The sequence below is a fragment of the Apteryx mantelli genome, chromosome 1 (genome assembly GCF_036417845.1).
Source record: "Apteryx mantelli isolate bAptMan1 chromosome 1, bAptMan1.hap1, whole genome shotgun sequence".
NCBI lineage: Eukaryota > Metazoa > Chordata > Aves > Apterygiformes > Apterygidae > Apteryx > Apteryx mantelli.
This window is the reverse complement of record NC_089978.1, coordinates 184,667,446-184,682,529: the sequence shown is the minus strand read 5'-3', so window position 1 is coordinate 184,682,529 and position 15,084 is coordinate 184,667,446. Positions and strand designations below refer to the sequence as shown.

Here is a 15,084-nt window from a genome sequence, read left to right as displayed (position 1 = left end):
AGGGTTCTTGCAGGAGGAGGGTTCTTGCAGGAGGAGGGTTCTTGCAGGAGGAGGGTTCTTGCAGGAGGAGGGTTCTTGCAGGAGGGTGGACGTCCATCTTGGAGGGCCAGTGTGGATTCAGTGTCTGACAGTGGACTTGCATCTTTGCAAGAGGTTCACGGAACACGCTTAGTGCTAACCGTTTCCATCCCTTCTGTTTTAGGGAGCCGGGTATGACTTTGATTGTTCAGAAATTGTGTTAAGTATAGTTCTGTTCTGCATAATTCAAGTCTAAGATCAGATGTATGGCTAGAGCTGGTGAGGTTCATTTAATTGTACACATGAACTGCTCATATCCTGCCTGAGAAATAATGCATTTTGTTGGCTTGCTTTGTGTATTTCTAGGTTTGGCTGACTCTAGCTGATCAGTACTTGCACAGTATAGCCATTGACTGGGATAAAACAATGCGTTTCACATTCAATGAAAGAAGTAATCCTGATGATGACTCCATGGGCATCCAGATAGTAAAGGTAGTCAAGTAATTATTATTATTATTATTATTTTTTTTTTTTGAAGAAACAGAGTTTGGATTTATTTTTTTTTTCTCTGCTTCTGCATTGTCACAAATTATACCTTAATTTCCCTTGGCCCACCAAAATTATTTCTTCTGCTTTTTTGGTCCTTCTTCTGCATTCATCTGGTTGGTGTTTACTGGAAAAAAAAAAAAGGAAAAAAAAATGGATAGAACATTTTTGCCTAATTTTCTGAAGACAGAGGTACATAAGGGTTCTTCCTCTTCTCTGTATTTTATAAATAAATATAAATATTTGCTGGGATTAAACAGTATTATAATATAGTTATTGAGCATATTTTCAGTTATTTTACAGTAGTGAAACATCTTTGCCTATATATTTATCTCAGCTGATTGCCATTTTATATTTAAAGCAGTAGCCACTTTTGGGCAGGAGCTTAACAGATTTATATTGTTGTGGTGCTTTCAATCTTGGCCTATTTACCCAGAAGAGATTGTTTATGTTCTGTAGTCACTGTAATTAGAGTACACAGAGCAAAGTACTTTGTGTTCCTGATTATTACAATTGTCATCTGTACTTGGTAATTTAAGGCTATAGATATTACTCATGGGATAATAAAAATTGTAGTACGTTTGCCTTTCAGTCACAAATTTCTTAAAATCTCCTGAATGTCATTTTTGTTTCTTTACGTTTTGAAAACTTAGTAACCTGGCAGTTCTTTTACACTTTGATACAAACAGTTGCTCTTTTTCATTTGATCTTTTTTTTTTTAAAAAAAAAGGATTTTGTCTGTATTCTTTTTCTAACACAAATTGCCACTTCAAAGAATGCAATAGTAATAACGAGCATGTTTCAGTCAAAAACTCTAATGGTTTCTAAAACAAAGTTTTGGAGGGGTAGGTCATTGGCAAATGCTTACTAGAAATTCTGTATCTAGCTTCAAACTTTGAAATTGCTGCTGTTAATGTCAGTTGTATATGAGCATCCACTCTAATCCTTCATTCCATGTTGTGCAATGTTAACAAATCATGATATTCTGCTGACCCAAACATTGTAATGGTTGCCCTGTGCAATGAAAGCTATTTGGAAACAGAAAAATGTAATATTCTTCCCTAAGGCTTCTGTTTAAGATACGCAGAATACATTTTTCTGAAGCCTTACTTCTGAAAATCTATAAAATCCAGAGAAAACAGCATTCTATGGAGGAAGATTTTAAAAAGAATTATGCAGCTGTTATGTTTTGCCTCTTTAAAACGTAGATATCTTCTAATATCTTCTGTGGCAACTTCATATGAACATCTTTTAGGTAACTTGTTTATTTAAGACCTTGCTCAACTTATTTCATTTCTTCAGTAAGCAAAAGGTTTTCAAATTAAAAAAGAAACATTCTCATCAACTTTGGGAATACATGTTGGGAGGATGGATGGGGAAGGAAAACTGGAATAGGCAGGAGAGCTAAAGGGGGAAGGAAAATACATTTCTTTTCCTTTTCTTCTTTTTTTTTTCCTTTTTCTTTAAAGGACCTTCACCGAACTGGTTGCAGTTCTTATTGTGGCCAGGAGGCAGAGCAAGATCGAGTGGTATTAAAACGAGTTTTGCTGGCTTATGCCAGGTGGAATAAGTCTGTTGGCTATTGTCAAGGTTTTAACATACTAGCTGCACTCATTCTGGAAGTAATGGAGGGCAATGAAGGGGATGCCCTGAAAGTAAGTACAATTTTTTTGTTGCATTGTTGAGGATTGCTTTTAGTTGGTGAATTTTAGAATAAACCAATGCTTGGATTTGTAGACAGCCTAAAGGAGCAGGGCTCAAAGGAATTTACGGGTTCCTATCTGTGGATTGTTTGTTATCCTGTCTAAGCTGAAGGGGACAGTTTGAGTATTATCACTGTTAACATTTCAATCAGTAATGAGTGGAGCTTGGCCTTAATAAAATAGATGAGAACGCACCTACTGACTTTGAAAGAAGTTATCCCATAACCCCCATACTTCCCCCAGACTGCACAGGCAGCTGAAACCTCCAGCTTCCATAAACAGCTTCTATGAGGAAGTTAAAAAAATCTACTGCCTTTTTAAACAAATTGCTAGGAAAACACAAAGTAAATATGATATAAAATGAGAATAAATAGCTTTGAAGCTACTGTCTGGGCTGCATTATTCATTTCAGTGTTTGGTTTCTTAGGCATTTTCTATCCTAATTAAAAGGAGGCTTCATAAAGTTTATAATATGTCACAAAAAGGAAGTCCAGCTTAATACAGGACGTGGTTTAAGGCTTGCCAAAGTCACGTGCAAGTTTTCTTAAATAAACTTGCTCATACATGTGAGCTGGAGTCAAATTAATAAAAGATGATTGTGGCTCTTGAGATAGAGTTGTTTATTTTGCCTTAGATAATGTTAAATATGCTAAATACTTAAATTCACTCAAAGCTCCTAAAATATAAAGCTTTTGGAAGTAGAGTCCAGCTAGCTGGTATTTAATGCTTCATTCTATAGAACTACCTATAATAGTAAGAAAATACTACAGTATGCCTACTTTATATCATAGAGGAAATTTCCTTTGAAAATTCTTGCTGAAAATTTCATCAGTATAATTAATTATTAATAACTATAATTGTGTCACATTTTATTGTAAACATATACTGTCCAGAAGCTCCTAAGATGTATTGTGATGGTACAGGAAATCCAGTCGCCTAAGGTTTATGAACTCCAACCTAATTATAAGAACTGTAGGCGTCTTTATATGTTAGGATTCTCTTTTACTGTGGTGTATTGTGGAGACAATGGGATAGCACCAGCATGCCCAGTTCTGGAGAGGTAAATCACTGAAGGCTGTTAGCACCCAAATGGGTCCTACCTGGCAAAAATATCAATCCAAAATAAAGTCATTTTTCTCCAAACTCAGTGCATGGGTTGGATTGGGTTTTGAAGGGTTTGAATTTCCCCAGAAGCGTGCGCCAAAAAAAAAAAAAAAAAAGGCAGGCGGAATTGAAAGTTAGCACCAGTTTGAACCTGAGAGATACAAATGGTCTTAGAGATGAAGAATGTCAAGGCAAGAGAGGAATGAAGGAGCTGACTTTTGTCATTTTTAACTGCAGGTCAAGCTAAGGAAGAAAGATTCTGGTTTGCAAGGAGGAATGAGAGAGAAAGAGGGGTTTTGAGGGGTTTCTGGAGTGACTGAGGGCTGAAGAACCCTTTAGAGTGCTGAGGTGGGAGGCACATATGGGTGTTTTGTTACTGTAGTCACTGCACTGACTAAAGCAAGCGATGAGTGACTTTATAAAAGCTGCAGAGTCTGTCGCCTGTAAAGCTGCGAGCCAGATTCCCCTCAGGACTGGAGCAATGGGGAAAACTATGCTTAGGTTATGCAGAGTCTGGGAGTTAAGGGGGCGAGGGGATCCTAGGGGCTCGCCAGAGAGTCAGGTGCCCTTGCGGGGAAGGAATACTGAACGGAAACTCTGTGTCTGGGAAGTGTCTCTCAGAAGCCAGGAAACAGATGGTACTACTGAGACTATGGGGCTTTAACAGCGCAGGACCTGACATGGTAGCTTTGGTGAGTGTCCAGCCAGGGAAGCTTGAGTCTTCATTAGTTAAGGTAAGCCTGTTTCTATTAAATCCTTGAAGACATGTCAAATTTAGCAATGTGAGCAAACCTAATGAAGTTATGGTAAGTAAGAAAATCATAGCTTGCATGCGTAGAAGTTATCAAAGCACAGATATGGCTCATATAGCTACTGAATCATAAAAACCAGATAAACAGCACGTTGTTGTGGGGAAAAACTACAAAATCAAATAATAAAAAGAAATGCGTAGAGAATGTGTCATGAAAAATGTATATTTCATGAAAGATGTGTATTGCAAACTGGTAAATACATGGGACTGTTCTTTTAAAAAACACAAATCGTTCTCAAAACACTTCAGATGCCAGTGAAGTAGAACAGAATTCAGTGTTGCAAAAAGGCTTCTGTTCTTTCCTGTTCTCTCATATATCTGAGATTTCTGAAGGAGGCTCATCTGAAATTTTAACAAATGAGTAATGGAGAGCAGTAGCATGTGGGGTGACCATGTGCAGGCCCTCTTGATACTATTTGCAGAGTAGACAAAGATATTGTAAAGATCCTGAAGTGAAGGGCAGTATATTTTATTGGGCTGATGATATATATTGATTTCTGCATATTTTTGTTTCATTTGTTCATTCTTAAAAGTTTCACGGTATCCAGTGGATTAACTGTTACCAATGTAGTTGAAATTTCTTTCTCACTTGAAACAGATGTCTTTTTAAATTGTCTTACGCTGCTTAATTTAGCACCTTATAAAGTGACAAGATGAAGTGCAGCACACAGTAACACATCACACTAAAATGTGTGAAGAATGTTTTTTTTAAAGAACAGTATCTAGCATTTTGCAAAAAAAAAAAAAAAAAAAAAGATTATTTGGATGATAAGTCTTCTAGTTGGGACATTTAACAACCAGACACAGGACAGTGGAACTTACCAACAATTTGGAGCATCTCATAAACACCTATAGCAACAGAAGTGTGAAAAGTTGTCTTTGATTTGAATAATGATTACAATTTGGGCATAGTTCACTGTGAAATTGATTTCAGTTATTAATGGTCTATAAAGTCTGAACAGCTTCAAGAAGCTGTCTTAACTTTTGTTGCCTTGATTGCTTGCGGATGCCTGGATTACATGTGGATGCTTAAAATGATATTACTTTTCCCAGGGCTCAGAGTCCATGTAAATGGAGATGCCAGAGGCATGTGTCACCACTGGCTCAAAGCCATAGTTCAGTAACAGACGATTTTAGGATTATATATATATATATATATTTTTTTTTGTTATTCCTAGAAAATAACAGGCACTGTAAGTCCTACACTTATGTTTAATTTTCTTACAGATCATGATTTACCTAATTGATAAAGTACTTCCTGATAGCTATTTTGTCAATAATCTCCGGGCTCTGTCTGTGGATATGGCTGTTTTCCGAGATCTTTTAAGAATGAAACTTCCTGAACTGTCCCAGCACTTAGATACTCTGCAAAGAGCTGCTAACAGAGAAAGTGGAGGTAGGTTCGACAGATAATGCTATTAAATTCCTTCTTGCTATTGTTTCATTTGAACACTGGTCTAAAAATAGTCTTTTAAATATTTATATAAATATGTAACTTGGAATATATATTTAAAATTGTTAAAAGTGAAAGAAGACTGTTTCCATTATTGATAAGCTTAACAAATTGGCAGCTCTCTCAGGAAAAGTAAATAGGGAGATACTTTGGTCCAACAGTTGACTGCAAACAGAATTGTGTTGACAAGGACATAAAACGTGGCGTGACAATGCCATAACAAAGCTTAGTACAAGGGCTACCTTGAAAGGGATGTTTCTTGGTTTAGCTCAAGATATCTGTCTAACCACTTGCTGCTTGTAGTTGCTAGACCTAGCTAGTTGTTTTGGGAAGAGTTACAATGTGCGAGTGAGTGTTGGCTGGTTATTATTTCTTCACCTGGATGCCTAGGAGTACACAGATACAAAACAACACTTCCTGTGTTGCTGCCTGAAAGCTATCTTTGCACTGTGATTTTAGGTATAGCATGCCTTCCAGACTTATTTTTTAACAAGATACAGCTGAGGTTTTTTTGGGGGGTAAGTTTTATTTATTTATTTATTTTCCCATTCTGAAAGTTAAGTACATCCTGAGCTCCATCTTAGAAAAGATCTACTACCATATTGCAGTAGTAAATAAAGAATCTCCTGACTGTGCCAAACTGTATAAAAACAAAGGGTATCAAGTAAGCATTTGCTTTTTGAAAGTTTTTGTGGGCAGCAGCCTCTTTGGGTCATGGTCTCCTATCCATCAGTTGGCACTCGGATGCATAAAGCACTCTGAGCATAACAAGAATATAGTATTTCAGGTTTTCAGGTTGAAATAATAAATCTTGTCTGAAACTGTTAAAAAGCCAACTTCTTCACATTGCAGAAAACTTGAATGTGTTACAGCTGCTTCTGCTAGGTTGGCAGAAGCTTAGCAAAGACAGTATATTGGGATTTTAATACAATAGATAAGACGTTAAAGGACAGTCACCTTCATGCAGCTAAAGACTTTTTTTCCCCCATTAGCTTCTGTAGAAATACATCTTAAAAAAAAACAAAAAACCAAACTTTTAGCTCTTGTGGCTTTGAGGAAGGAGAAGCAATCTTTCAATACAAAAATGTGTAGCAGTGTTTTCCAAAGTTAACAGACCTCTCCAATACCAATGCTGCTGCTTAGAGCTTTCTGCAGTGCAGCAAAATGAAAGCTGACTGGATATGTCACTTTTTCCACTGCTCTTGTTCTCAGCTCCTCTTTGGACAGCCTCAACCTGAAAAGGCTTTGAGCAATAACAGAAGTACTAGCATGACTGGTAGATTTCAGCATGCAGAACTGCATCAGTTTGTACGCCTTGTAAAATAACAGTAAAATCAGAATGACTTTAAGGATTTCTTTTTTTTCAGGAGGCTATGAACCCCCACTTACAAACGTCTTCACAATGCAATGGTTTCTGACCCTCTTTGCAACTTGCCTGCCTAACCATACAGTTCTGAAGATCTGGGATTCAGTATTCTTTGAAGGCTCTGAAATTATACTGAGAGTAGCTCTGGCTATCTGGGCAAAGTTGGGAGAGTAAGTGATCATTTTCATCTGATTTTCTTTTTAATATGAGCAATGTATATAACTTATATGTTGTTATGAAGAGCATGTTTTCAATTCTAAACAAGATGTGGTCTTTCAAGAGAATACTTCCGCTTTGAAAAAGCGGCATGAAGTGTCTCTATGGCTTCTTCAGAAATGTGTGCTGGAGAACATCATCATGATTGCAGAAAGATGGGCTTGATAATGAATTGACCCTTCCTGCAGCAGATGTCTCCAGTTATTTGCATTGTCTGTGTATAATGTCTTCATGCTATGCTAAAATGTTGATTGGACTTTCAAGTACAGAGAAATCTGAGGGAGATATGAAATACTCTATGGAAAGAGATACAGAGAGACTTGAGGGTGACTAGCTGGCTTATTTGGGTACCTGAAACTGGGGATGTTGTTTCCCTCATTTTTGCCTTTCAGGCAGAGGGACTTAAAGATTTGAGCCCATTGGCTCTACCTGAGAAAAGAGTTAAGTGTTATTAAAAGAATGATTTAGTATTACATGGTTATTTTCTGTTAAGTCCTGCAAACAAGTTTTCCTGAAATTCTCTGCTTCTAAGCACAATCTAGCCAACTTTCTATTAAAATCTTTTATGGCTTCAGAAACCTGCCACAAAGGGCAAAAGACGAGATCATTAGTTCTTCTTAACTGCCTCTGTCATAGCAAATACTTGCTTTCCAAAAAGAATGAACAGTCCTCCTGCAGAAATGAGAGTTTTGTCACTGACTTCGATGGGAAGTGTGGGCTCTTACAGGCCAAGCAGTTGTTATTTCGGCTGGAAACTTTTTTCAGTTGACATCAGCAGCTACATCAAACTTTTCTTATGACACCTACCAATACTCACCTTCCTTTTTTTTTCCCTGAGACTGAGCCACTGGGAGTTTACATTCAGCTCTGTCCTTGAAGGTTTCTTTTCTTTTTTTTCTTTCAGAATAAATTAGCAGCACAGGCCAGTAACACTTCAGGAGACTCATTTAGTATATTTCATTTTTAATCAGAATAATAATAATTAATTGCCTAAGACCTTTATGTGTTCAGTTCATGAATTAAACTTTCATGAATCATTTACATTAGGATTAAGCTAGATGTAGTCCCGTTGTGTACTATTACTTTGTACTATACCTCTAGATAAAAGTTCCTGTTGCACTGAGTCTCTGTGCACTTATAAGCTGCATTTACAAATGTTCCAACTCATAACATGATAAAAAAGAAAGTCACTGCTTTGAAGAATTTACTGTAAAATCTAATCAAGGCAAAAATAAAGCATGTGGATTACAAAAATGGGAAGGATCGGGGTGGGGAAATCATCTATAAGAATAAGATGAAGTGAGCAAGCTAATCACACTGCACATCTCTATAACTATTGTTTTGCGGGGACTGGGAGACAATGTGGCTTCAGGACAGATTTGGGGGCACTTAACAGAAATCAGCAGTGGTGTGATAACCAGAGATGCAGAAGACGACAGGTCACAAAAAATGAGCAACTGAAATTCAGTAAGTTTATGATTAATGTTATTACATGAGATGAGGAAGTGAAAGATGACTAGGCACTATGTTTTTGCTGGGAGGAGATTGTGAGTTTGTTTATTTCTCCCCCAGCTAAATGCTGTAGTAGTGCAGGGGGGATTTAGAGAAGTGAAACCAGAGACAATGATCAGAGTCTCATGATCTTCATACTTTTCATGAATATCTTTCTAGACATGAAAATGGGGTGAGAAGTGCTTTCTTAAAATGTGGGAGGTTCTGTTATGCTTGTGTTTTGAGGGAAAGAGACTTAAGGAATGGGCAGGTTAAAAATAGGGGCATTGGGAAAGTAATATGAGTTCATGAGATCCTGAAGGTATTAGGGAAGATAAGCAAAGTTTCCATGGTAGTTGGCTACATATCCATTACTTTTATTTTTTTTTTCACTGCTCAGTCATTCTTTTAGCTAAAGTATGTTAAGATTTCAGTAGTAGATTCATAGTTCAATGGTAGTTTCCTAATGTGGATGCTTAAGATAGATCAAGAGAAGTTTTGTCTTCTAATCCTTCAGGAAAAAGGCAGTGTACTTTTTTGGTAATTCCAGCAGCTATAATTTAACAGGAGGAGGCTACAGTACGTTCAGTTCTTTGAGTGTTCCAGGTCACAAATAGGTAATACAAATGATTTGTAAAAACAAGTGTGTTTTAGTTTTAGGAATACTTCCTGTAATTGATGTGTACAGTAACATAGGAAGAAAAATAGCAATGGTCAAAACAGTAAAGATTCCTGTCGTCAGAAGCAGATTCTTAAACAATGTGACTGTAAACAATCAGGAAGAAACCTGGAGCTGCTTGCTGAGTGAAAGAAGAAAGTCTTACTGTTACGAAAGATTGGAGTACTGCCTTTCAAAGTAGAGCGTGTTCTGAGGAAACCCAGCTGTTACACAGACTGGTGTCACCTGGGGAATGGGAGTTGGATCAGCAGATGTTCAATGGCCATATTATCCAGATGACGATTGCTTCAAGTTAGTCCATTTTGGGCCTAGCCACGGCAGAGAAATCCTGTTCTGCTGCAAGCAGTGGTTCAACTGAAAATCATGGTCATCTTTTCATAGTTAGGCAGGCTCAGGACACTGTCTCCTCCTCCAGTGTACTAGGAGCAATAGGAAAGATGCCAGTGGTGAATCATGTAGATCCTGATTTTAGACTAGAAGTAGCTCTGCCTGCTGGAAGTTTTCCTGCATGTACCTGATTTCTTCAGCAGTGCTTCCAGACATTTTCATGTTACCAGGCTGAAATTGGTGGCATGGAGACTTAAAGTCCAAAATTTTAAGATGCTATGTGTCAAAGGCCATGAAAAAATCTGTGTCCACCTTTACACCTTTTTGGATTTTGTTGTTGTTCTGAATTTTTTTCATCTTAGTTACCTGGACAGAATCATTGTTCCCTTAATCAACAAAGAACAATTTTAGAGCTCCTTCTTAAAATAGTTGTTAGTGTGATGCCTCTCTGTTCTGATGAAGTCCAGAGAAGAAATGCAATTTACTTCTCCAGCCTATATTTTTCTTTTTCTCAAGTCAGCTGGCTAGACTTAGATTTTAGACCAAAAGCTAATGGCAGAATGGGTCTCAAGAGTCTTACAGGCACAGATATTTCATTTTTAAATGCCTGGGATAAAGCTTAGATGAATAATAGGTCATTGAGTAAATTTCCTCAAAACAGTGATTTCAGCCAGAGTGATTCTTGAACTATGATTTTTTTCTAGCTAAAGATCCATCCTAGTAGATCTTTCTAGAACAATTAGAGCTAGATTTCCTGCCAAGGAATGTATGCTCCTTTTCTTTGAGGATATTTTTAGGAAGGAAAAATTAACTTGTGTATAGCTCTAAGACACCCAAGCCACATTAAGAGAATGTGGATTACTTTAATTTCTTCCAGATTTATTGCAAAGTTGTGAGTCTTTTTAAACCTAATTAAATCTAATCCACGGGATGAGGATAATAATATTTATTTTCCCCTTGAAGGTGCTGTAAAGTTAAATGAATATTTGCAAAATATATTGGTATCTTTGAGTGGAAGTTGTTGTAAGTGCAAAGAATTGATTAATTTTAACTAGCTACTCAGTGATTTATTACTCTTCTTTGCTTCCCCATCTCCATCTTTAATTGGTTTTGCTGTTTGAAGGTCAGACAAGGGTTCTCAGAAAAACTGGTGGGAATAAGATTAATTTTTATTCTGAGAGGTCTGAAGAAGGGCCTTGAAAGTTCCAAAGCTTTTCTAATTGATCAGGCCAGCGTATCCTTTAATCAAGCTGTGACACAATGGCTATATAATATATGTAGCTAAACTGACCAACTTGTAGACATATATGTGTGAAAGAACGGCCCAGTGTTGTTTTTTGTATGTCTATGCGAGATGTTACAAGATTAATTTGAGAAGAGACACTTACTGCACTGAATCCTATGTGATGGCACGAGTTTTTGAAGCTCAAACTCATTCTCAGTATTTCTGAGGTGATAGATTTCTCTTCTGGCCAGCATTAGACTTGATTGGGATAGAAGTAAAACAAATTTTTCTCTTCATGGGAGAGGATGTTTATTTACTGACCTAAGGTACATCCAACAGCCACTCACAAAGGCATATTACTCATTCTTCTCTTCCTTTGGGTGACACTCTGTGGGTGATTTTATGTTTTCAGAAACTTAAAAGTTAAAAATGCTTGTATCTCTAAAGATAAAGACAGTTTGGAAATAGTGTTCATAGGTATGCAAGATATGAGAGAATTTTTCTGCATTCTGCGCTGCTTGAGCACAGTTCTATTGAATACAGTTATATATATGTATACGTATTGATTTTCTCCACTGGAGTGTTTCCTGGCCAAACAAAATTTTCCTATTTGGCAAAAAGACAATTCAGCCAGTGAATTCAGCTTGCTGGTGCCCAGTGAAGAATGTGTGGTGAGACAATCAATAAATCTTTATGCTTCTTTTTTTGAACTGATGGGAAAGCTCGCTTGTGTTAGTAGAAGGCAGGATTTATCGGTTCTCAAGTTGTAGAAGTGAAAGGAGCAGGATGAAGAACCTGTCCATACATGCATGAATCCTTTGTCATGGGCAGTCAGGCCAGTAAATTGTGCTCAGTCCATTCTTTTACTGCACCAGTATTTCTAATGGGATGTGCATGATTTTATTATTTGAAAGTGTGGGGAGGATCGCAGTGAACTTAAGCTGACTAATAGAAGTGCATATTTTATGATTGCAGAAAGTTCAATTTTGGTTTGGAAGTGTATACTCATATGTAAAAAATAAAACAAAAGTCCAACATATATTTTGATGTAGGCAAATAGAGTGTTGTGAAACTGCAGATGAGTTTTACAGTACCATGGGCAAGCTGACCCAGGAGATGCTGGAAGACAGTCTGATTGACAGCAATGAACTCATGCAGGTGAGTAAATGTGATGTAATTATTGTTTGTGTGTTCTGTGTGTTCCTTGGATACTGATTTCTGAAGAATTATGCTTTTTATTCAGGTACTGCAGAAACCTAAACTCTCCCAAGAATTAAAAATAAGGTAACTGGGATAAGCTAACATGTCAGTAGAACAAATAGATGACCTGCAATTAAAGCTAAAATCTTGTCTTGTACATTAAGTGTAGAAAACTACTAGGCTCCGTTTGATAAAAATTGGATGTCATTCTGACAGCTGAAAGTTTGTTGTGATATAATGCCCAACTGGCATTACTTAAATTATGACTAGTAAAAGATTCTACGTGTTATTTTTAGGGTGTTCTTTTGTTTTGCTTTTGTTTTGTCAGTTATTCATTACAGGGTGTCCTTTTCATTCTGCAGACACTGTGGGAGACTAGAGTTTATCAACTGAAAAGGGAAAATAAACCCTCTTCATGAATAATAATAAAAAAAAAAAAAAGCCATGAACAGTCGTCAGTGGACTATAAACAAAGACATTTGTAGATAATTGCACTCACTGGATTCTTAAAGCTTACGTCATTGTATAAAAACAAAGATTACATTGTTCTGGGAAAAAGGGCTTTCAGTGTTGCAGACACAATTTTATTGATTTACACATGCATTTTTTTCTAATATCCTTGAGGTGTTGTCGTCTTAAGTGATTAGAGAAGACTTCATGATACACTCCTAGAACTCATCTTATGATGAGTTAGAGTATGATGATTAACTGGGTGCAAATATGGGAGCAAATAATTCACCTAATTTTTACCTGACTTAGTCTCAGAATATGAAGTTATATATGTCTTTTATAATAGTCGACAGGTGACTTTTGTTACTGTACATGGTGTACCCATTATTGGAAGCAATATGTGTTGGCTGTCTGGGATAATACACTTCCATAGTCTGGTGAAGTACTGCCCTGAAGTAAAAGATCACTTTCAGCATTTTTTTTTTTGGTTTTGTCTAATGAGAGCGCTCTAGGGATAGGAGAGGTCAGCAATGCGGCTTTGTTTTGCTTCGAAAATAGAAATGCAGCTGGTCAGAGGTACCCACATGGTTTTTAAGTGGGTGTTATGGTTCCTCCCAAGACAGTTCAGATATTGAAGAAGTGTGAGGAGGGCAGCACAAACTGGTGCCTTCTCATATGCATTATGTTTCAGTTCCTGGCCTCAAGTACAGTACAGCAAGATGTGGCAGCATTTGCAACAAAAAATAATGCTGGGAAAACCGAAGTGTGCTTAAGTGACTCAGTGTTGGATTTCTTTCTTCCTTGTTGTGTATAATGGAAGATAAATCATAGGTAGCTTACAGACTGCAGGGATGAAAGGATTCTTTCTTAACTGTTGCAGTTATTATAATATGAATATGTTAAATTAACAGTCTTTTTGTGCTTCAGCAAAAAATGAGAAGCACTTAGTGGAAAGTATATGCATATTCATATTGCAGGTGTATACTGTGTGACGCTTACAGGAGTGTTAGGGTAGGATATCATTGCCACTGGTATGGGAGTAGTATAGTAGATAGAAAGTTTTTTTGCAAAGTAGGAGAAGCGTGTCTGTGTTCTGTGTGTCTGCTCAGTCAAAGAAACCACCCAATAGTTGCGATAGCATTCATCAGGTAAAAGGCAGGCATTGGCAGTGTAGCCATCTCTGTCTGAGCTGCTCACTGTAGGCTCCCTTCACCCTCAGTGGAGAGAATTAGGCAATGCAGGTGTTTGGTGTGAGGGGAGATGAATCCCGTCCCATGTGCCAGGCTGTATTTGAACTATTTGCTCTCTGTGTTGGAGAACAAAATAGAGAAATGTGAACCAGTGCATTAATGAAAGGATCCAGGCTGCTTGAAAGCATCATTTTTATATATTGTTTTAAGTTTTTTCAGAGGAGTCAGCCAGAGATTAATGTTTAGGCTGCTTTGTTTTCAAAATGTTCTTTTTTTTTCCAAAATCAGAGCAGTATACTCATGCCTCATTACTTTTTCCAACTGTGGGAAAGGGTTAATATCCTAGTTTGCCTTTCCCACACATATCAGTGAAGTCTATTAGTGGCAGTCATCTCACTTTTCTTTAGACTTCCATGACAGTGACATTTGCATCTGAGCTACCTGTGTCCTCACTTAAGAGGGTGAATAGTTACAGGCACTTCTAGGTCACCAGAAAACAAACTGTGCTCCAGAAGGCCTGTTTAATTAGTTAGGAGTTAGAGAGGGCATGGCAGATGCCTCAGGAGCAAGTGTTGACAGGACAGATGTCTAAACTAGATCAGAGGAACTCTTGCCCTCATTGCATGCCCCACTAGCATGTATACAACTTCATCATTTAAAGACTCTTCTCTTCCATATAGATGGTGCATGTACCTAGGATTGAGGGCTTAAAGCTTCTGCAAATTTGGCCCTTAAATGGCAAGAGTTTTTTTTAGTTGTGCTGGGGAGAGCATGGAGGGATTGCAGGAGCAAGCAAGGCTACAGCTTCATCCCTTTTTCAGATTAAATAATTAAGGTAAATAAGGATAAGTGCTGCAGACTTCAGATGCTAGACCAGGTATGTATTCAGGACTAGAAGCTAAACAAATACAGTATTCAGTAAGGTTGTTTTATTGGCCTATTAATAAACCCCGTTAGTTCTAATACGGAGACAGAAGGCTGTACGCCAGCTGTCTGCAGATACTCTCAACACTGTGTGCTAGTTTGAGTAGTGCATGCTTTCATGCCTTCTCAGAAAGCGAGCATTTTTATAAGCAACTAAATTAATTCAGCTTATGCACTTAAAAAAACATTCCAATGTGAAGGAGATGAGAAGAAAACAGGAAAAGGAGAGGAATCTCTGTGTGTTTACTGTGGTGGAGGGGAATAGGGATTAATCCCTCTCTGTTATCGTAACATTTTTAGACTATCTCATGTAGACATTGTTATCCTGATTTGAGTGTATTCACCATTAAACTTTTTGGAGGGGAGGAGGGATTGTTTTGT

The 15,084-nt window shown here is 37.5% G+C and overlaps 1 protein-coding gene across 1 annotated transcript in view; it reads left to right on the top strand.

The window, feature by feature from the left end:
- TBC1D30 (TBC1 domain family member 30) overlaps positions 1–15,084 on the top strand; it is a 59,142-nt gene that overhangs the window by 34,490 nt on the left and 9,568 nt on the right. Inside the window, exons 5-9 of the mRNA XM_067314001.1 lie at positions 385–510; positions 2,034–2,219; positions 5,410–5,578; positions 7,003–7,171; positions 11,992–12,097. Of these exons, the coding sequence (XP_067170102.1) occupies positions 385–510; positions 2,034–2,219; positions 5,410–5,578; positions 7,003–7,171; positions 11,992–12,097 (756 nt within the window). The remainder of the gene's footprint in view (positions 1–384; positions 511–2,033; positions 2,220–5,409; positions 5,579–7,002; positions 7,172–11,991; positions 12,098–15,084) is intronic.